General features: G+C 30.8%; 3 protein-coding genes across 11 annotated transcripts; 2 read left to right on the top strand and 1 right to left on the bottom strand.

Annotated features, from left to right (window-relative positions):
• The first annotated feature begins 2509 nt into the window (after positions 1-2509).
• On the top strand, positions 2510-4974 carry LOC123204121 (heavy metal-associated isoprenylated plant protein 30-like). The gene is made up of 3 exons (XM_044620683.1): positions 2510-2793; positions 3778-3853; positions 4567-4974. Exons 1-3 carry the CDS (start codon positions 2671-2673, stop codon positions 4887-4889), a joined length of 522 nt encoding a protein of 173 aa, XP_044476618.1. The 5' UTR covers positions 2510-2670; the 3' UTR covers positions 4890-4974.
• A 4018-nt stretch (positions 4975-8992) lies between these two features.
• LOC123204719 lies at positions 8993-12822 on the top strand. Of its 8 annotated transcripts, XR_006499605.1 has the most exons (5): positions 8993-9473; positions 10126-11273; positions 11729-11863; positions 11945-12000; positions 12470-12822. XR_006499605.1 is itself a non-coding variant. In XM_044621517.1 (4 exons), exons 1-3 carry the CDS (start codon positions 9188-9190, stop codon positions 11834-11836), a joined length of 1542 nt encoding a protein of 513 aa, XP_044477452.1. In that variant the 5' UTR covers positions 8993-9187; the 3' UTR covers positions 11837-11863; positions 11945-12822. The 8 variants fall into 8 exon arrangements, 4 of the variants coding, with proteins under 4 accessions (XP_044477452.1, XP_044477453.1, XP_044477451.1 ...); XM_044621517.1 differs by having other exon boundaries at positions 11945-12822; XR_006499606.1 differs by lacking the exon at positions 11945-12000 and having other exon boundaries at positions 10126-11016.
• A 5247-nt stretch (positions 12823-18069) lies between these two features.
• LOC123203896 (B3 domain-containing protein Os03g0120900-like) lies at positions 18070-23634 on the bottom strand. Of its 2 annotated transcripts, none has more exons than XM_044620366.1 (3): positions 21692-23634; positions 21253-21324; positions 18070-19023 (listed from the first exon to the last, which is right to left on the bottom strand). In XM_044620366.1, exon 1 carries the CDS (start codon positions 23067-23069, stop codon positions 21828-21830), a length of 1242 nt encoding a protein of 413 aa, XP_044476301.1. In that variant the 5' UTR covers positions 23070-23634; the 3' UTR covers positions 18070-19023; positions 21253-21324; positions 21692-21827. The 2 variants fall into 2 exon arrangements, with proteins under 2 accessions (XP_044476301.1, XP_044476302.1); XM_044620367.1 differs by having other exon boundaries at positions 18070-18656.
• Between the last annotated feature and the right edge of the window lie 309 nt (positions 23635-23943).

Here is a 23943-nt window from a genome sequence, read left to right as displayed (position 1 = left end):
TATCTAATTAAATAATTAGATAATATGTCATTGTATAATTAAATATTATTTTATTTTTAATAAAAAATTATCTAATTATATAATAATACATTATTTGAATATTCAATTGAATACTTAAAACTAAATGTATATGTATAGTTTTTATTGGTTTAAAGTAATATTATATGTATATACTTTTGATACATAATTTAAGTATACAGATGATATGTTTTCATATAATTAGGTGATACTTATTTTTTAATTTAAATATGTCTAATCATATGATAAAACATCATTTGTATACTCAAATTATATATCAAAAGTGTATATATATATATATATATATATATATATATATATATATATATATATATATTTTTTATTAGTTTAGAGTAATGTTATATATACAAACTTTTGATACATAATTTGGATACACAGATGGTATGTCATCATATGAGTGAGTATTACTTATTCTTTAATTTAAACTTTATTAAATTATATGATAACACATCATTTGTGTACTAAAACTATGTACCAAAAGTGGGTATGTATAGTTTTATTAGTTTAAAGTAATGTTATATATACACATTTTTTATATACAATTTAGATACACAGATGATAAGTTATTATGTGATTGAGTGTTGTTTATTATTTAATTTAAACTCATTTAATTATATGATAACATATTATCTGTATACGTAAATTATGTATTAAAAGTGCGTATATATAATTTTATTGTATTAAATTGAGAGGAAAGCTTGAGACATTGAAGTATCAAATTTCAAGTGAGTGGAATAATTAGGTAAGGCAAAATTCCTTAGGCAAATTTACACTTGAAAAACCTTTTTGACATTCAATAAAACTATGTATACCCATTTTTGATACATAATTTGTATACATAAATGAGATGTTATCATGTGATTGAATATTTTTTTTATCATATGATGACACATATTTTAAAATCACTTAATTACATTATGATACATCACTGTGTATATAAATTATATATAAAAAATAAATACACATAACATTACTCTTTGACATTAACATAGATAAAATGGAATATTAATAATTTTAAAAAACAAAGTGGTGGTGGGTGTTACTAGAATATCTTTCATATATAAAATGGTTAGTATATATACTTGAATAATTGCTAGCCCCCCTTTTCACACAAGCATTTTTTCAATCTACTAGACATCCACTTATTTTTTTATTTATTAAATATATCTTATATAGAGGCAGGCTGATGGAATAATAAGACCTTCAATAATTTCAATGGCTGGAAAACTAAAACCAGTAAGACTTATTTCATACAACTGAAGTAATCAAATACTGAAAATCCCAATTGATATTTTCTAATATAAATAAATGGTAGAGGAGTGCAGAAGGCACAGGTTCTGTTTTGAGATGAAGGTTTGTGAAAAAAAAAAATGTCCTGACTAATAGCGAAGTGCTAGAATAAAACTTTTAAATAGGCTCACAATGGGAGAAGAAAATGGTGAGAAGATCGACTGATGGTGAGAATGGATTTAGGTTATAGGAAAAAGAAGAAAAAACCCTAAGAAAAAAGTCAATTTTGTAAACTTTTAGATGAGGAGAAAATTGTTAATTTTTTAAATTTTAGTTTTTTTTTCTAATTTTTTGTTAAATGACAATTTTACCCTCAATCTTAATATAAAATTTTAACAAAATAGTGAATATTTGAGTTTTTAAAATTTTACAAGTGAGAGTTTAAAAATATATCAAACCTTGAATGAGAGTCTTTTAACCATTTTTAATAAAAATAAGGTTTTTAAAAAGTTAAATTTTCATTTGCCATATATTTTTCTTTTCTGTTTAGTCTTTTTTTAAATGACTATTTTACCCTTGTAAAGGGGAGTACAAGGCAAGGTCCTGCTTTGGGAGGAAAGGTTGTAAAAAAAAAAAAAAAAAAAGTCCTGACTAATAACAAAGTGCTGGAATAAACTTTTAAACGGAAGGCTGCTGTGTAGATAGAAATAGTGGAAATTGATTAGTCATATTTTCTAAAGAAGATTTCATAGAATATATCCGTAATTTGAAATCATTCACTCACGTAATTACCATATTATCCATATACTCAATTATGTATTTAAAAATATAGACCCGTCGTTTTATTGAAACTTGATATGCCCATATGCCCATGTTAGCCTTATATACGTATGAAGCAATTATTATGATGACACACATAAGTATGTATTTATTTATGTATTTAAAGTGAATATACATAGTATTATTCAATTAAAAATCACTCAATCATATAATTAACACATTATCTATATATCCAATTGTGTATTCGAAAGTGTGCTCCCATAGTTTTATCAAAACCTGATATTCCCATATGTCCATGTTAGCCTTACCTACGTATGAAGCATTAATACCATGATGATCGATATCCTCAACAGTGGAGATACCATTCCCTTCTCTTGTTTAATTTTCTTTAAGCAGCACAAGAAAACTTGCCAGCCAGCATTGGAAGGAATAGTATTTATAATCAAAGAGACATCCTGCTTTGGAATATATTACCCTCAGGATTACATCTCAAGGGAAGCGATGCCATTAAGACTGATCGAGAGGAATATCTTCCAAGGGCTGGTTTTAGTTGTTTCCAGTTTTTCCTTCTTTCTTTTGTGTCTCTTGTATATATACATATAAATATATATTCAAGTCCTTATGTCTCCCTTACTCTCAGCTGCTTTCCGTTCTGTCATTTCCTCCATTGCTTACTGTTTCTTTCGCTATCGGGACAACGTCAAAAGCCTCAACATGCCTAAGGGTCGACATCTTTCTTTGCAGGTTCAATTTTTCTGCCTTCATATTACTTTATGTTCCATCATCATCATCCTTTTGCATGCATAACAGGAAGTAAAAACACCACCAAGGAAAAGTTTGGTTGTTTCTGTTTCTTCTCTTAAAGACTATCTTTCTAGAAATTTTGATAAATCTTCTAAAGGAGATGATGATAGTTTTCATTTGTACTGGTTGTGCTGGCCTAGGTATGTCTTAACTTGATTCTTGGGCTATCCTTCCCGATGAGCCTAGGTTGTTTTCGAATCCTTTCAGAGGGTCTTTTTGTATTGATAAATGTATACTTTTACTTTAAAAAAGAAAAAAACACCCCCTTCCAAGGAGCAAGTTTTTTCTGTTAATTAAGGATAGAACCAATCACACTGAGTAGAACAAATTTCGAGTTTAATAACAGGTCTTATAACCACTATTTTTCTATTTTATTTTTAGACAACGGACCTCAAAAAATTATGAAATATTTATTATTTGCTTTAAGAGTCTAGGTTCTATCAACCTATGTTGATGAAGTTATAAATTTGAGGCCATGCACTCCACCGTATTATTTACTTTCGTTATTTTGGTATCATAATGTTATGTAAACCTAGTTTTGAATTCTTAGTTAAATATTCAGATGATATATCATCATATGATTTGATGTTATTTTATCTTTAATTTAAAATCATTAACACCAAATCATATGATGAGAATCATTTGAATACGCAATTTGATATATGTGATATAAAAGTGAAGGTTCCTTGACTCAGAGAATCCATAACTGAGTCTAGTGATCTAAACCAGGTGGGTCACCATGGGTTTTCTCAGTCTCTTAGGTTTCCTGTAAATGCATGGTCTAAAGTATAAAGGTATTTCTTGACTAAGAAAAGGGGACAAAGGAATAAGATCTGGAAAGAAAGAAAAATGAATTAAACTGCAAAATTTGTATATATTAATTATATATATAGATAGCCCTGTGTGAAACGTGTTGCTGTACAGACTGTGGAGCTCAAAGTTAGGATGTGCTGCACTGGCTGCGAGAGAGTTGTCAGAAACGCCATTTCCAAGCTTAGAGGTAATTAACTGTAATTATGCATGAAAATCAATACTGTCATTGGTAGAACTAGATGTGAACTAAGCCAGGTTGGTGGTAAAAGTCGATTTGGCTAGATTTGTTTCTTTTAAATTCATTTAATTTGAATTTAAAATAAATTCAAATTAAATGATTTGACTTATTTTTTAAATTGAATTAAACTTAAATTAGAAGATATTTAGTTTGATTTGATTCAAGATAATTCGGCTTAAATTCACAATTCGAATTTGTGACTTGATTCTGTTTGAATCATAATTTGATTCAGTTTGAATTGGTGGTTTAAATTTGTGACTCAGTTTGACTTAAATGATCAAATAATATCGTTTTTTTTTTAAATAGTCACAAATTTGACCACGAGTTCAATCATCAATTCGAATTATGAATTTAAATCATGAAATCGAATCATGAATTTAAGCAAAACCGTGTCACAAATTTGAATAATCAATTCGAATCAACTGAGTTACGAATTCAAATAATCGATTCAAACTATAAATTCGAATCGAACTCTAATCGAACTAAATTGAATCATTTTTTATTCGAGTCAAACTCGATTCACTTTTAATTTTGACTCAACAAACTAGAATCAAACTTGAGTAAGAGTATTTTCCTTTTAAGCTAAACTCGAGCTAAACAGTGTTTAGATTTAATTGAAAATTACTCTAACAGGTTTATAAAATATTTATCATTACTTACAGGGGTCGATTCTGTGGGCGTGAACCTGGAGTTAGAAAAGGTGACGGTGGTGGGGTACGTCGATCGGAACAAGGTGTTGAAGGCGGTAAGGAGGGCCGGAAAAAGGGCAGAATTTTGGCCGTATCCAGATGTGCCTTTGTATTTCACTACTTCTAATGATTATTGGAAAGACACAACTCATGAATTTAAAGAGAGCTACAATTACTATCGGCATGGATACAATCTCGGTGACCGACATGGGTCACTTCCGGCCACCCATCGGGGAGACGACAAAGTCAGCAACATGTTCAACGATGATAATGTTAATGCTTGTTGTCTCATGTAATAATTTATCTACTATGTCTATGTCAACGACTGTGTGCATAAATAATGTTTATAATTTTGTGTATAAATAATAATATTTTCTTATATGATTGGATAATTTAAAATTATAGATAAAATAATATCCAATCATATAGTAATATGTCATTATTTATACACAAAGTTACACATATAATTTAATTGGTAACACATATCTATTGACTTAATTAAATTATTAATATGTATGTATGTATTATGGCCTATTTCAGTATTCTGTAATGAGCAATATTTTCTGTATCCATTTTGAATATATAAATTGGTACATATTTATATGTATTATCATGTGATTAAGTATTACTTTATCTTTAATTTAAAATTATCTAATCACATGATAACGCATATCAAATGTATACTTATTTATTTATTCAAAATGGGTACGTGAAATTTTATTGTTATGTAATTATCTGATTAAGGCCAAATGACTATTTCTCACTTAAGATTTGATAAAACGATAAATTTTCATCTTTTAAGTTTTTACAAATTAGATTTTCACCTGTCATTTGTTAGTGAATATGTTTAAAATAACTATTTTACCCTATTATTAAAACTATAAAACTAGTATTAGCACTTTATATAAATGTTAAATTACTAATTTATCCTTATTAGTTTTAAAATTTACAATTAATACTCCTAAAAAATATCAAAATTTTAACTACATTTAAAATATTGTATTTTCGTAAGTTCTTTAAGATATGAGTATCATTTTTGAAATTATTGAAGAGTATATTGAAAATTTAAAATTTTAAAAATACCTTTAAACTTTTTTTAAATTTTCAAAAACCCACTTGAAAAGCTTTTATTATCACCTGAAAGACTTTTAAAAATTTTAGTTTACCTCTAAACTTTTTAGAAAGAGAAATAAAAAAATACGACGAAAAAAATAAAAAAATGAAATAAAAAGTTTATATAATGTAACATTTTTGTCCTTTCACTAGATAGGAGTCACTATCAAAAGTGAGAGGGAAATATAAGATGTAAAAAATGTTATATATGACATAGGAGTTGACTTTAATAGTGAAAGGTAAAAAGATAATATCTACGGTTAAATGATTTTGATATAATATATAGTAATAAAATTTATCTATGATTTATTTAGTTTGTAGTTACGGGTCTAGATGATTACAGACCCTCGGAGTTTACCATAAGATTCTCTAGTTTAATAAAAGAAAAACCGATGTTATATGTCATAATTACTTATTATTATTTGGGTGGGAGGGAATGTGAATGAGAGTGGGTGCAAAGCACACATTCACTTTCTAATAATGTGATTAAGAATTTCTATTTTGGGTTGAATCAATATGTGAATATAACCCAAACAAAATTAATTATGGAGTAATTACTAGTTAGATAGATAGCATTCGCAATTGGGTCTTGTGGAATCCTTTTCATTAATATATGTAATTAATTTTGTTAAAGGAATACATTACGTAAATTAATTAAATAGATTGTTTGAGTTGGGTTAGAGTCATTTCCCACTCGGATATAAAACTAAATTAGTGGTTGAATTGGTTATTTTACTAATATACAGTTTAATCGATTTAATTAGACAGTCAACTAATTTAACTTATTATCAAATTATTATATATTTTTTAAAAATATCAAACGTTTATCATATTATTTAAATATATAACATATAAAATCTAATTTTAAATATATTAATTAAATAATTGATTTACTATTATATAGATAGAGAAAAAATCAATTATAAATTTTATTATTAATTGAATTAAAACCTTACAAATTATAATTTTTTAAGTTTTAATAAAGCAAAAATTGTGTAATATTGTATAAACCCAATTTTGTTAATTTTAAATAATTTTTTCGATTCAATAGGTTTATTGAGTTTGATAAATTTTAAATAAGTTAATATTTTTATATAGATCAAATCAAATTATGAAATCAGACCGAATTATAAATTGGTTAACGGTTTAATTGATCGATCTAATTAAGCTTTAAAAACATTGAGATAATTCCTTATTTTTAAAAATTTTTCAATCCGTACTTGTGTTAATTTTAAATTTTTATAAAAAACACACATTTATTTAATTTTTTGAAGTCTTTGGATCCTTTAAACCCATGATTAAGATACTAAAAATAATTAAAGGAGAGATTAGTTTTTAATACGGATGACAATAAGACCGAGTGGAGTCAAATTCTTCATCCTCATCATCCCTTATAAGGGGATTTTCCCTATCTTTACTATGAGGAAGATGGAAAACCCTATTTTCTCTTTGCGGAAATAATTAGTCTTTGTCCTTAATTTGTCCTAATCTAACCTAACCCTAAAATTGAACTCATTATTTATAATAAAACACATAAAGAACTAGAGGTAGAAGTGCATATACGGTGCTGTCAACTGCAATGGTGGGCAATTTCCACGAATCAAATAGAAAAAAGGGTTTATAGTTATTTAAAAAAAATTTCAGTTTGATTTTATTTAAATTACAGTTTAAATTTATTAAAATTATTTATTTTTAAATATATATTATTTAATTAAAATTAATTATATTATAATTTTTAAAAATATAATATAAATATATAAAATAAATAAATAATATGTATAATATATATAAAAAATAAAATAAAATAAATATGAAAAAAATTAAGTTATAAACGTAATAGTTTATTAAAAAAATCTATTAAACATAGTTTTATAATTAAAAAATTTAAGTTATATATTAAAAAAGTACGGTTTGCAGTTTAGTTAAGTTTAAAAATTATTCAAACTATAACTAAAATTGAAAACTGTTTTTAAAAAAGTACAGTTTGCAATCTGATTTTACAGTTTGAATCAAATTATATACACTTCTAACTAACAATCTGTTATTAAACTTTTAAAAGCTATAAAAAAAAACATTTACAATTTTAAAAGCCTATAAAAAAATCCCACTAAATCAAATTTAACTAACTCAAACAACCATAAACTACCATGATACTTCAGAATTAACTTCTTTAAGACCCACCAAAACAACAATAAAAAAACACAATAATTTTATACATCAAATTAATGTACAAGATAATTGAATCATACGATATAAATGATTTAAAAAAAATATAATATTCATAAACTTATTTTAAATTTATTTTGTTTGAAATACGAAACAAATTAACAAACATTTCTTAAATATAACATTAATATAAATTAACAATTACTATACTTTTCTGGTATCGGGTTTGGACAATTTTTGTTTAAGTGTGAACTCAATAATTTAATAGAGAAATTTTTTTGTTCGAACCAATATGAGGCCAAAATTCTATTCAATCCAAAACTAATTTTTTCAAGTGGAACAATCAAACATCGAGCTTACCCGACCTAATTGACATACTTTAACTATAATTATCTCTTCTTCTAGTTTAATAAATAAGCAACGCTATATGTATACATTTTTTATACATAATTTGAGTATACAAATAATATATTATCATATGATTAGAATGCTCAAATTATACATTATTTATGTACTCAAATTATGTACCAAAAGTGTGTATGTACAGTTTTGTTACAAATTAGCAATGCTACACATATTAACTTTTGTGTATACAAATAAATATACGTATGATATGTCATCATATAATTAGTTGTTACTTTAACTTTAATTCAAAATCAGTTACTCATTTAATGATATACATCATTAAATATATATTTATTTATATATTTAAAATAAATTTACATAATTTTAATTTTTGTTTTTATTTATTTCTTCTTTATTATTCCTTCCATGATCACTCTAAATATTTTACAACAGATGAATCAGATAAATAAATCTTTTAATATTTTCTTCTTCATTTATTTTTTATTCTTTGCTTGGATATTCTAAATTAAACCTATGGGATGATTCACATTCTCTTCATATAAAATAAATAAATAAAAAATAAAAATATATTTTATATATATTATTATATAATTAGATAATTTTAAATAAAAATAAAATAAAACTTAGGTAAACGATGATTGAAAAAAATAAAATTTTTACTGGGTACGCAGAGTCTTCTCTCTCTGTAATATGTGTAGTGCCCACTTTCTTACTCGACAAGGATTGTTCCTGTTCACGCCTACTCGATTTCTTTCTTTAGCTGGCATTTTCTTGGCAACTGCTGTAGATCGACTCTCAAAATAATATTATGCCCACATACATTTTACTTATCTCAAAGTCCTGCCGGTCTTGGTTTTTCATTCATATAACTATATCAGTTTTCTTCTTTATCTCAAACTGTTTAAATTCCAAGGCTTGAGGTCAATCTGGGTTTTGCGGTTGAAGAACAATGAGTGATACTAAAGATAAAAGTAACAGAAGCATTGGACAGAGAGGATCATCGTCCCGTTTGTCAGCTTCGGCTAAGCCCTTCAACTGGAGTACCCATGTCAAGGAATATGATTTTGGTCAACAATCGTTTAGCTCTTTTTCACTTTTCGATTATGGTGGGTGCTATGATCAGTCACTTCATTCCGATTCTAATGCTATGCCTTCGTCTTTCCCTAAGGCTACACAAGACGCTATTTTTGGGGACCATTTCTCTTTGTTGTCTTGCAATGAATTTCCCAGACAAGGTATCCTGTATCTCTTTTCTTTACGACCTTAATTTACTGATTTTAATGATATTCATCACTTATGTTGGGATTTATAATTTCAAGTATTGAAACCAAAATTTTTATAATCAGAATCTTCAGCGATTGCCCTTTTTCTGATGATAAATTTCCATTTTAATTTTGAGGTCTCTAGTAATGCTATAAAAAGAATAGATAATATGTCTGGATAATTTCCTCAGCAATGGTTCTAGTAATGAAAACTCACTTTTCTTTACCCTTTTGTTCTGGAGTATATCATTTATAACTAGCTCATAACTTTTGTTAACTTTGTGACTTAATGTGTTCTTGTTGTACTGATAATTGATATACTCTGTATTCAATTTGGGATGTTTATGTTATTGTTTTGTACCTTAAGTCAGAATCATGCCTAAAACATACAACGGCCTTGTGGCATTGTAATTCAAATATCCCTCTAAAAAGGAAACTTATCAGTCTTGTATCCTCACACAGATGAATGCAAACGTCCTCGTCTATCAGAATAGAGTTCTTCTCAGGCTTGAGTTATGAGACCATCAAGGGCCAATAAACTAGTTTTTCTTCTTAAAACTGATTTGTCAAGAATTGTGGATTATTGCTGTCATCGACAATGAGATTTATTCTTGTGGATTTTCAGGAGCTGAGGATTCTCTTGGTGATTCTGCTTTCATGAAGGAGCCACAAAGTCTTCTGAATGCCAATGATAAGATTATTTCACATGGAAAAGATACTATAGGTAAAGGGACAGAAAAAAAGAGTAGTGAACTTGCCAATAATGGGACTATAAATTCCATGTTCGTGGCAACAAGTGAGCTACTAATCACTTCTCTTGACACTCCTGCTTTTTCCTTGAAACCCAATGGAAATGAATCAGGTGTCCCCGTCCAAAGTTCTTCTGTAGTGTTAGCTCAGAATGATTCTGATGTGGATTCACCCTGTTGGAAAGGAACTGCAGCTTATGAATCTCCTTTTGGAGGGACTAAGCCCATGGATTCACAACTTCCTAAAAGTGAAATAGAAGCACTTAAAACCTTGAATCCTCATGCACCTGATTTTATTCCTGAAAGTGCTAAACAATTTGCAGAATTTCATGAAAGTGAATGCCATGGAAATGCTCCTTTTTCTTTCCTGATGGATCCATCTCCAGTTGCTACTTTCTCATCCAATGAACAAAAATTTGTTGATTCTGTAAAAGCTGGAACTTTTTCTTCAAAAGGGAGCAATGTAATAGGAACTCGATGTTTTGATAACTTTTATGATGGAGGAAAGAAATATTCACTTGCCAAAAAGTCAGAAAGTTGTTCTGAGCCCAATTCTTTACTTGGTGATCAACCATTTTTGGTTGAAGATTGCCTTACTTCCAGTGGTCAGGGTCTGACAAGGACAAATATTACTGGCTCTATGAAGGATACTGAGGACACAGTACGGAATGGTTCATCTTGTGTGACTTCAGCTGTGACAGGGAATTTCCGGACTTCATCTTGTTCTAGAGATGCTGTTCCCTCACTTGTTGATGAGAAACTTCAAGGTGCATCTAAGTCTACATCACCAAAATTAGATGTTCAATCAGTGATTAGTACAATGCATGAGCTGTCAAAGTTGCTTTTGTGGAATTATTCAAATGATTTAGGTTCAGTAAATGAGCATGAGCATGATATGATCCTGCATATAATCAATAATCTTTATAAGTGTATGCCAAAGAAACTCGGACAAAGGGTTTCAATACCTGAATCAGGTCATCACTGCACTTTAGACTGCCCTATGAAGTTACCTGATCGCAAAAAGGTATGGGATTGTATGATCTTTTGCTACTGATCTGATTTGCAATTGAGTAATGGTAACTATTCATTTAAATTTTTCATATGCTAACTGATTTGTGCCAATTAATGGGAGGGTAACATTGAAGTTCTGGAATAGCATCTTTTAATTTACGACTGTATTACCAGTTTCTGAATTGGTTATTCATTGATTTTTTGAGGTATTATCTTTTATTTTTTCTTCTAAAAGCAAAATAATCCTGGTTTATATGCCTTCATTTGCTGTCCAAAGCTTGTGCTGATTTTAATCTGCTTTGTGTTAACCGAAATTTTTATGTTTATTAGTGATTACTGAGCCAAGTCTCCTCCGAGGTCCCTTCATATCTTAACCATTTTGTCATGATATCAATGATAAAATATTTTGAATTGAATAATTGGCTTTATGTGCTAAATGAATTATGTTCATGCTATAACTCAAACTAGGAATCCAAGTTAACAGAGTTGAAGAATAAGATTATTCCACATGATTTGGAAAGGCAAAAGGGTTGCTCCACTACATTTGAAAAGAAAGTTTCCAGTCCTTCAAAATGACGAAGCTGTTAAGAATGGTACACTGAGGTATTTTCTGTTATCTTCTTAATTTGACCTTATTAGCTAAAAAAAGGTAACCAATTTTTACATTTGAGATGCAAGATGCAGATAATCAGCAAAGAAAATCATCGGAATGGGGAAGGAATGTCCTCTCAACCATCATTGTATGGGAATTCATGGGTTGAGTCTGAAGCTGTATTATGTTTATAAAATATAATTAATATTTATTTGATCTTGCAAACTGAGCTGATATAGTGCAAAACACTCAAATTTTAGATTGACTTTCATATCTTATTTTAATCTTTTTGGACTAACTTATAGTCTGGTTTGCTGGGTATACAGTCATTTTCTTTTATCGAGTGTGGAATTGTTAAGGATAATATTACATTCACTAAGTATCAATGATGATGTGTTACCATGTAATTAATTCATTTTAAATTATAGATAAAATAACTCCTGTGATGACACATCATCATTAGTACCTTGTTCAATTGTTAATTTCGGATGTTAAGTCTATTGTGCAAGTAGCATTTGCACAGTTGTAAACCCAAGGCCACACATTACTTGTTTTCACTGGTTTGGCCAAAGTTTTTTGAGGCTATTATTAATGGTTTGATCCGTGTCTTTAAACAGTCAGGTTTAACGACTACGCTCACAGTGGATTGTAGATAAGCCATAAGCTGAAAGGTTCCTATCCTTCAAACCATAGCCAGCTTGTTGAGATTTGCAGATTGAAGCTGGATAAACATGAAGAAATCATTGAATTAGAGGATGTATATGTTTAAAAGTTATCTGTTGCCTCTGCATGAAAATTTGTACTTAGATGTCACATTATTGATGGAGATGTGGAAACTTTTGATCTGGTGAATTGTCATCTTAAGGCAATGGATATGAGACCTGCTTTAAGCTACAAAGGGTGTGTAATATTGAAATAGAAGCAATACTGAACTTCCTTAGCGAAAATTTGAATCTTGGATTTTAAAGAATGTCATTTTTTTGTGGTATTGATGGGTCACTGATATGGCAAAGGATGGGTCATGGTTCCTGAATAGAATAGACCAGACCAGACTGGCTTATGTTGGCCCAGTGATCATTACTCTTAAAAATTTAACCCCCACGAAGCTGGGCTACAACATATATTGAGACGAAAACTAGACTGTCAAACACAGTGAATTACTAAATCTTCTTGGACCCTAGAAAACAAAAAAGTATCTGCGTTTATGTTTTCGCTTTCCTCTACTGCAACTTCACATGCGGTGTAATTGTCCTTTCCTAAGCCAGACAAGACAGCCTAGCACGACCATCATGCCCACGGCCATACTGTGCCATGGCCCATCAATTGGCGAGGCTTGCGGGCAGTGTCAGCCTGCAGCCATGCTAATGCTAGGGTATGACTCCGGGCTCTTAGATTGTGTCACTGTGGACCTTTAACGGGTTGGCCCGCTGTGTCCATGGGCATACTGTGCAATGGTCTGTAAATTGGCAAGTTTTGTAGGTCATGTTGGTCCGCAGCCATGGTAATGCCCGAGGTTCGACCCAACGCTCTTAGACCATGTTTTGGCAGGTTTTTAGCAGACCCGCCAACACAAAATTACCAACCAAGAAAATTTAGAATTATATTTCGTCATTCATTCATTATTTAACATTGGTTTGAGTTTGATTTCAATACACAATATGAAAACAGGTTGATGTTTTAAAAAATTCTATAACTCCCAATGACTTCTCTAGTGTAAGCCATACATCATGGGCTGTAGCATATTCAATAAGAATTGGAAACTTATATTATCTTGCTACTCTTCCATAGCCACATCAATGGAAGGGACAACAATATTTGTCAAAGGTGTTGCTTCAGTTCATACTCAGCACTTGTCGAGGTTTATGGCCGCCGATAAATCCAGAAAAAAAAACATGAACAATATTATATATACACAGTTTGAGTATACAAAATAAGTATACATATGATGTATCATTATATGATTAAGTGTTATTTTATTTTTAATTCAAAATCACTTAATCGCATGATAACATCTGGATATCCATAATCTGTATTTAAAATATGTATATATAGTTTTATTGAAAAAGCATTGGCCAAATCATAAATTATTATCAATAGATGTAGTTTGCCTGGTCTAAATGGAGAGGAAGTAAATGATGTGCATAACCAAGGGAATTAATCGAAGACATGAAACAAGAGTTGTAGGAATGGTTGAGGTTGTAGCAACAATGGAAGAATGGGTCATTATGATTGTGGCTTTGATACCATACAAAACATAATTTGATAAAATATTTTTCCTTTTTCTATATTAGTAAGTCTCTTGTTATGAAAACAAATGTTATGTACGCATATTTTTTAATACAAAGGTGATGAATTATTATGTGACAATATATCATTTATGTATTCAACTTTATACTCAAAAGTGTGTGTGTGTATATATATATATATAGTTTTATTATTATTATTATGGTGTATAAATACAGGTATATAAGAATTGTTACTATGGCTAAATGAATAAGATTAGTGGACACATTAGGATAATATAAATCCTTCAACAATTTTAATTAAAAAATTATATGATAAAATTATGTACACCCAATTTTGAGTACTTAGATAATATATTATTACGTGATTGAGTAATTTTGAATTAAGAATAAAATAAGACATAATTATATGATGACCCATTATGTGAGTACTCATTTGAGTGCACATATTGTTGCTCAATATTATATCTCTTATCTTAATATGACTATCTCAATATATAGGGTTGAATTCGAATTGGGCCGAGCTCAAGCTCGCTTACACTTAAGCTTGACTCGAATTAAGTGTAGTCAAGCCTTGAGCTCGCTAAGTTCACTTTAAAGGTGTTCGAATTTGGCTTATTTAAAATCAGTCAAACTCGAGTTTTAGCTCAAACTGAGCGTTGAGCTTGACTCAACACTGTAACAAAGCAAAAATAACTAAAACGATATTATTTTGATATATATTGTTAAAACGATATCGTTTTAGTCAATTTGTATTAAATTTTTTATGCTTGTAAAATTGATGAGCCAAACACCCTTAAAGACTCGAGTTGGAGTTTAAATTAAATTGAATCGAACTTGTTTTGAACTTATTCAAATTGAGCTCGAACAAGCTCTGCTTAGATCTAACCCTCTTTATACATGATGGGTTTGACTTACCATTTGTTCATACTCTTCTCTAAATCTTTGTTTATCTATTTCTCTCTTTGTTTTATCTCCTTTGTATACAAAGATTGAAGAAGAGCTCCGTAATGGCAATAGCAGTACTTTTGCTAAGCCATATATGAAATTATGAAATGGAAATAGTAATGAATATAGGTTAGCGAAAGGCGGGGATATTGAATAATGCAGTGATAAAAGAAAATAAATTGAGTGATAAAAGAGAAAGGGACAACAGCAAGACAGAACAAGCTCATCAATCTCTCATTCCCAGTGAACAGTACTATATGAAACGTTACATGCTTAGGTTATGAATAGCTAGCTAGTTGGATGCACAAGGACAACCCATGAAACTGCTCATCCAAAAGAAATGAACAAATAAAAAAAAAGGACCATTCATTATAAGTGGGGACCTCTAGTTATTGCAAAATTAACATCTGTTACTGTTGCTGATAGTAGGATGGATGACAACAATACTATCACTATCCTTAAGAGTAGTTTGAGTAACAAAATAGTATTACTATCATAAGGATATAGATTGAGTGATAAATGAGAGATTCTAAGTATGAGAATAAAATTTTAAATCTTTTCTGATAATATTTTAAAATTAAATTTTTGATTTACTAGATACAATGATTATGAAATTGATCATTAATTTAAGAATTTTAACTTATTAGTATAATCAATTCAACCTAAAAAGATGATATGACAAAAGTAAAGTTTCTCTTTTAGACAAAAAAAGAAAAAAAAATTAACATCCACTACCGTCAATCAAGAGGAACATTAATTGTAAATTAAAGCATTAACATGTTTTGTCATTTAGAGATCGTATTTAAATCTTAGTTTAGGTGAATATGGTCCCATTCGAAGATCACATGCATGAGTTAATATTATATATAGCAGAAAAGCAAAAAAGTGAAAAAGGAAAGTAGAATGAAGACAAAAGGGAAGATGTACTGAAAGAAGAAAGACTGGTATGGTGAAGCAACAATCTGTGCATCCGGCATTGAATGAGGGAGAGCAAATCACCAATGGCTTAGGGTTACAACAGCATAGCATAAAATAATACGACAAATATATATATAAATGAGCTCCATCCTATCTTCATCTCATGAGCAAATTTCTAGGTGGGTCGTCAGAAGATTTTTGCAGGCAGCTAGCCCCACTTAATTTGTCTCTTGCCCCTGACGGAAGGAGAGTTTGAAGAGGGGGGGTGGGTGTGTGGTGAGTGGGTGTGATTGTTGTTGTGTGGAGAGCGGGGAAAAGACTATATATAAAAGGATTGTATATTTAAATTTCCTATATTTCAAGAATAAACTCTAATTTATTTAGTTAAGTGATTATTAAGTCAATCACTAAACTTTAAGTTTAACTTTTTTAATGTGATTGATTTTATCCAAAGGAACGATGTGGCTGGTTTCTTATTACCAAAACTTGAGAAAAAGAACATTATATATTGGTTTATAGATTTACAATTGAAAGGACAAAAGAAGGGAAAGGAAGAAGTATCTTTTACAATTACGGCTGCTAAGTTAAAGAAGATGAGTTGTAACTATCAATATTTTCACTATAATTGTTGTTGTTTTTTGGGATCGGCTGCCATCCCACTCTTTGCAGTATCATTGTTAATGGTTAGCTCTTTTTTCCTCTCCTTCTTCTTCTTCTTTCTGCTGCATTGCATCATGACAGCAGCATCGATATAATTAAATAATGTAATTAAAAAGAGAAGATGGAAAAGGGGTATTATCAATATATGCAATCTGTATCTGTGGTCGATGTTAACTTCTAGAAACAAGGAATGTTGAGTGGCTGAATATGGAAATGAAGACAGGGATGAAGGTGACAGGTCTCTTTAGATTTTTCAGCTTGAAAAAGCCTATATAGCCTACCCCTAATACCACAAATACTGAATCCATGGAAACCACCAAAGAATCCATTTCCCCCATATAAAATAACCATTCACGGGACTGCCAATGCATTCAAAACGAAACAAGAAAAGAAAACGAAAACCATATATAAATGTAGAGGCTTCGTGGTCCATCAACATGTTAGAAAGAAAGAAAGGGAGAACTGGGTTCCTCTGGGAAGTGGGATTAAAATGCACGCCACCCCACTGTCCTCTTCTATTAAAACAAGAACAACTTTATCTTAAAATACCGAGTGTAAGATATAAAACTTGAATCTCATATCAGAAAGTATGAGTTTTTAATATAAGATCTATATGAGTTTGAACTCTCTAATTTTAATACTTAGTTTTTAGAGTACTATTCTCCCAAGATTCACATAATTTAATATCAAAATCATCATGATATATATGTTAGAATCATAAGTGTAAGACATAAGATTTGACATCTAAAATATAAACTTTTAATGTAAGATTTACATAAGTTTGGACTACCTAATATTAATAGTTAACTTTTAAAGTGTGATTCTTAAAAGTTTATATCATTTAGTAACTAGACATGTATGTTAGGATCCCTAAGTATCACTTTACCTTTTGTTTATATATTCTTAAAAGTTTGGACTCTCTTTTATTTTCCTCATACATTGCACCCGGCCCCTACTTCTTCCCTTCTCTTTCTAGAGGAGGGGACTCCACTGGTACTGTGTTTTCTCAAATGTTTCAATCTCATTTCATTGTAACTATCAAGTTGTAGTTGTAGTTGGTTCATTCTGGATGTTTTGGAAATGGGATGTTGATTAGGGTTTGGTTTTGTGGAAGTCATTATCAAATATTCTGGTTTCTTAATGGCAGTTCACATGGTGGGAAAGAAGTCGGCATGTGAAAATAATGTATAAAGGTGAAAATAGAAGATAATATATTGTCAAGCCTGTCTCTGCTGTTTCTGAATACTAATTACACTCATGAACAAACACTGCTGAAAGCGATGTCCCCTTTACGTCCCTCTTTCTTTCTTTCTGACATTACATACGTATCTATGTATCGGAGTCTAGATGCTACTGTGTTTCTCCATAGCCTCGAGATTACAAAAGGGACGAGGGGGGGCCCAAGCTATTTCCACAGCTACTACATCCATTTCTATTCTTTTCCATTCTGTGAGATCAAGAGATGAGAAAGAGGTCAAGTTGGTAGCTCTAACATTCACAGTGGAGGGTCGAAACTTCACATTCTATACCATCCAACAACTATACTTTTTGCTCTTCAAAAAATAGGCTATATGTCACAGTTGTGAGTTTGATTATTGAATTCGAAGTTTAACGTGTGATCCGATCAACCCAAAGAAACAATCCAGTTCAAAGTTTGTTACCGAAAAAGAAATTTCTCTATCGAATCAATCATGTATCTATCTATTTTTCTGTTACTTCAGTTACTTGCCCCTCGTTTACATAGCTTCAATTTTTCTTTCTTTCTTTCCTTTTTTCAACGTAATTAAGAAAGTGTAAAGAAGATGAAAACCCTTGACATGCATCTAATTACATCTTTTTGATTATTAATTATAGCAGGTCAAACCATGCCAAATCTGCTCAAAAAACACAAACTCTGAAGCCAAACTTAACGTTAATTCTTCTTCAACAGTTATTCGTGGGAGATCAGAGAGTAATATCTAAGCATTTGTTCCCTGCAGCAATCACCAAAATCATTCCCATTTTCTTTCTGTCTTTCTTTCTTTGACATATGCACCTGTAAATTTCTCAAATGAACATCTTTAATATATGAACCCAGAATATTAGAAATTGGGAAGACAAGAAATGATGGTATTCAGCCACGCTAAACTATTCGTGCTGCTTCATCAATGAAATAGTTTTGGTAATCACATTCTAAGTTGCTAATCAGCCCCGTAATTCGGGCTCTTCTGGCTTTAATTATAAAACAAGAAAAGCCATGCCAATGATCTTGAAACTTGCGGGGAGTTCTTGGTTTTTAAGCAGAAACCGTACTTGCCAACCACTATGTTTGTAGCCAGACTTCATTAAATAGCACTTTGTATATAAATATTGATGCATGTTTGAAGTTTTAGCAGCAAGTCTGCAGTAAGTACATTCTGTTGCTGGAATTGGACAGTGGAAACTAATTATAACCAATTTCAAAAGATCCACAACTCTCAAACAGTTTCAATTATTTTTATTATTATTATGTCAATAGAATTAAAAAAAAAAAAGAGAGAGAAATGGAGATTTGCAAAAACGACCTACCTAATATTTGATTGTGCACACCCCAGTACTATATCTATGAAGCATTTGAGTTTTTCTTTTTTTTAACAAAAACATCTTACTTAAGTCAGATTACTCTTTGAGGATTGAACTAAGCCATTTAAGTAAGTGTCTGAACTCAGTGATAGCTTATAGGATTACTGTACCAAATAAATTAAGAGTTTAATATTGATATATTTCAAACTCTTGTTTTAATGTTGAAGTACCCCATTTTTGTTACTTAAACTATATCTTAGAGGCAACATTTCAATTCACTCAAGAGGTTGGTACTACCTCATAAAAAGGTTAGATGATCAAGTGATTTTGGTTGCTAATGCATTACTATGCTATGTAGAAAAACTAATTGGGTTTACTAACAATTAATATATCATTTTAAGTAATTTTGAATTAAGAATAAAATAAATAAATTATAACACTAATACTTGTTTTGTTCGAAAAGAATAAAAACTTGTTTAGTATCAAACAAAGCATAATTACAATATACATAAAACAATTCATAACATACACTAGAACAATTCAATGATCACAACATGAAATGCATGATGATTATAACCCCAAAATACCAAATACTTGGTGTATACATCACACCAAACCTTGTATAATTGGCTCTAGATAAATGGAGGATCAATTAACTCTAAAAAGAAACCAAATTAAGGAAAGGAAAAGAAGAAGATGAAATCAAGTTCTACTAATTTTTGGTTAAAGGAAATTTAAGGAGGAGTATTTAGACTTATGTTTGAGATATAAATATAGTTGGACAAATAACTTCCTTTTAAAAAATGGGAAGACGGTGAAATAAGAATAAAATTATGTGTATATATTAACTGAATAAATTTATTTATTCAGAGTAGGTAGTAGTTTATAATTGAGTGACATGATTGTTTACTTTTTCTTTTATGTCAAAATCATTCAATCAGATATTACTATATTAGATTGTATAAAAAACTTTATATAATTTATTTGTATATATAGTATTACTTGTGAAACAAATATGTTTGAGGAAGAAAATCTATGTATATAATTATAGAGAAAGAAAATCTATGCAAAACAATGTAATTCACATATTGACTCAAAGATCTCAAGCCACCTTACTGGAAAGAATTGGAGATTTAAGCATATGTATGTTAACTCTATAAGAAAGAATCTTTGATATTAAAAACCCTCTTGAAACCTGAACAGTGACCTTTATATATATTTGTATAACAATATGATACGTATCTATTTTTGTATATACAAATTAGTACACGTATAATTTGTCATTATATAAGTGGGTGCTACTTTATTCTTAATTCAAAATCATTCAATCATTTAACGACAAACATAAAGTTTATACTTATTTGTGTATTTAAAATTGGTACACATAATTTTATTAATATTTTTATAGATGGGTGTCATTATATATATATATATATATATATATATATATATATATATATATATATTTCTAGAAAGATGTACATACATGTATACATGAAAGATGTAATTTGACTTGTTTGTTCTATAATTGAACAATTCCCCTAAAAAATTGTTGACCTAATTTAAGAACAAACATATAGAATCTTGCTGCTGCCTAACAGTATAACTATGTGCAAGAAAATCAGTGCAAGTTATAAGAAAACAAAATATTGAAACAGTGAAGAATTGACATGATGATCAACAAAAGAAAGTGACAAAATTCTAGATTTTTGGATGCTTTGCACTCTTTGCAAAGATGTAGCCAGGGAACCCAAAAAATTGATCCTTATGGAAAGCCAAAAACTTGAAGAAGTGATTTGTTTAGGAAGTGATTAGCAATTCCAGCTAAATAGCAGTAGCATGGCATTTATCTTTTTACATGATTATAGATAACTACTGACTAGCCAGCACTGAGAAGGGAGAAGCACAGCCATATAAGATTCCATCGAAGCAGCACTTAATGAAACCATGTGTGCAGTGAATACAGATGAAGAACAGGTTGACTATTATGGAGTATGCATGAAGACAACATATAGAGAAAGAGAGTTGAAGAAGGGGAGAAAGAATCAAGGTTAAACAAAAAGAGTTGAACAAAATTTAGTAAATTCTACCTTTTAAAGCTCTGGCAATTTGTCTGCAAAATCTGTGAGCGTGCCTAACGAAGCAGCGACAAGAACAACAACCTAGCAAAGTAAAGACAAAAGAGAGCCAAAAACTTCAATAATATCAGGTTTCTAGCCGTGCACGCAGTTTCTGAGGCAGGAAAGTTTGTTGATTTTATCACTGGATAACTGCGTCTAGAGTTAGCAATTGAGAGCCAAAGAGAATAAAAGATTTTTCCAATGAAACTAATTCAGTCGGATGGATACATATTGCTGAAACCAGGCCTAGAAAAGCTACACATCATATCTCATCTCTCTCGCCCATGATGGAAAAAATAAATCTATATATATCTCATCCCTATTCATTTATATCTATCCGTCTATATATATAATGTATTAACTAAATCTACACGAGTGAATCTAGGAAGACAGTTGGTTATGATCTTACTTCTTTCATGTCTATCTGGTTTCTGGGCAAACCCCAAAGCAGCTTGTTCCACCACCCTTTGATCATTCTCTTTATTGAATTTAAGTATAGATAAGTGTTTTGGCCATTCCCTTCTTCATCTCGAAGAGATGTTGTATTAGATTGAAGATGTAGAATCAAAAGACATGGAGGCTTTCCCCTTGTTGAGAAAGTCTATAGGAGCTGCTGGCAAGCTGGGTGCTGTTTGAATTGGGGTGCCTTTGTAAAGCCTTAATTGGGGAGAAGATTGTGATGATGAAGAAGACTTCTGAATTGTCATTGCGGTTGAAGACAATATGTCACACTCATCTGCCTCCGTCAAGGGACACTCCATGTTTACCCCAAAGAGTCTCAACCTCTTGGCTGCCGCCTTCCCTTGGACCACCGGCACCGAATCAAACACCATTTTATCATGCTGTTGTTGCCACTCCACCTTTCCCATGTGTAATTGTGGGTTTACAAGAGCTGGTTGGGATCTCAAGTAGAGAATTGACCCCATTGAACATGTGTTTGCAACATTACCACTGCCATAACCACCATTATAATAAGAATTCCGATTGAAGTAATTATTGATTTGTGGCAAGTTTGAGTGGTCCCTTGGCATCCCAGGGACTGGAGGCCTCATTAGTAAAGGGCTCCAAGGAATAGAGCGGTGAAATGACAAGTGATGGTGGTGGTGTTGAAGAGGAAACGTAGGTGGCGGTTCAGCCCCCGCATCTGGTCTTCGCCTCCAGTCAATATAAAGACGGTCTTTACCCAACTCGCCAACGCCGCGTTGAAACGACACTATATCTCCGGCATCAAGTTTTTTATCCTTCACAAAACGGCTCCAACCTTTTGTCATAACGTAGCTTTGGCTGCTGTTCCAGTAAGAGTAGCGAAATCTCCATGGTTTTCCATTTCGATCCTCGAAATTCAAGAGTAAACCCTTCTCATTTGTGGAGGAATCCAAAGGAAAATACTTTTCAGCATGTTGTTTTGGGATGACTAAACGATTTAGCTTACCCACATCACTTGGAGTGACAACTTTATCGAACATGTGCTCCTTCTCGATGCTAACACTTGCACTATTTCTCACATCTTCATCCGTGTTTGTTTGCGATGTTTCCATGAGATCAAGCTTTGCAGATACGGCTTCTTCTTGATCGGATGGGCCCAACCAAGAACCCATTTGGTGGTGAGCTTCCCATCTACTTTTGCTGCTGCTGCTAAGAGGAAGCTGCTGGGTTCTGTAGTGATGGTGAGAAGATGAAGATGATGGAGAGGAAGAAGAAGAGTATGAGAACTGAAGTTTAGCTGCTTTACCCATCTGAATCTGATCTTCTTCAGCAAACCCTTCTTTGTTTGACCCAAAATCCATGATTAATTGACAAAAATATGATTTTCCTCTGCGGAAAAATGGATCTAGAGACAGTCCAAGATGATATAAAGATAAGGGAAAGAAAAATCAAGGAAAGAGAGTATAGTGGTCTACTGAGATGAAGAAGATGAAAACAAAACAAATTAACAAACAAGAATCACCAACCACTACTTTGAAGGGCAGTGGGAGAAGTTGTTTGTTTCTTAGTAAATCTAGGTAGAGCTAATCAAGCTAGGTTTGAAGAGAGAATATAGAAGAAATTAGCAAATTTGAGAGGGAAAAAAAGAGAGAAGAAGAAAAGAAAGGCAAGGTCAGAGGGGAATGAATCAGTTCTGTGGAAGTTTTAGAAGACTTTTCAATCTCAAACACGAAACTAAGACTAAGATGAGAAGATGCCCCCCCATGGACGTCGAGAGATGGAGGGAGAGAGAGAAAGAGAAAGAAAATGGAAGCAAGCAAGTTCCTACTGTTGTTGACCTTCAAAATTCGATAATACAACTGGAAATCCTCAAGGCTGTGATTTTCTTACAGGCTGCTGCCTCCCTGGAAGGTTCTGTAGTTAGGCAGATTTCCCTTTTCCTTTTTTTCTTTTTCTAAATTAATTTTAAAAAGTGTTATATATACATAAATAATATCTACAATTTTAAATATAAACAAAAATATATTATTATATAAATAAATAATTTTAAATTAAAAATAAAAATAATATTTATTTAATAATAATATATTATATTTATAAACAAAATTATTACTTTTACACATAATTTTATTGATAAAGTAAAATGCTGAGGGACCTCATGTAGTATTTGGTTGGGTTCATGTGATTGAGCTTGTCATTATCATCATCATCCTACTTGGTCTTATAAACTCATAT

The sequence above is a fragment of the Mangifera indica genome, chromosome 20 (genome assembly GCF_011075055.1).
Source record: "Mangifera indica cultivar Alphonso chromosome 20, CATAS_Mindica_2.1, whole genome shotgun sequence".
Taxonomy (NCBI): Eukaryota; Viridiplantae; Streptophyta; class Magnoliopsida; order Sapindales; family Anacardiaceae; genus Mangifera; species Mangifera indica.
This window is presented reverse-complemented; position numbering and strand designations above follow the sequence as displayed.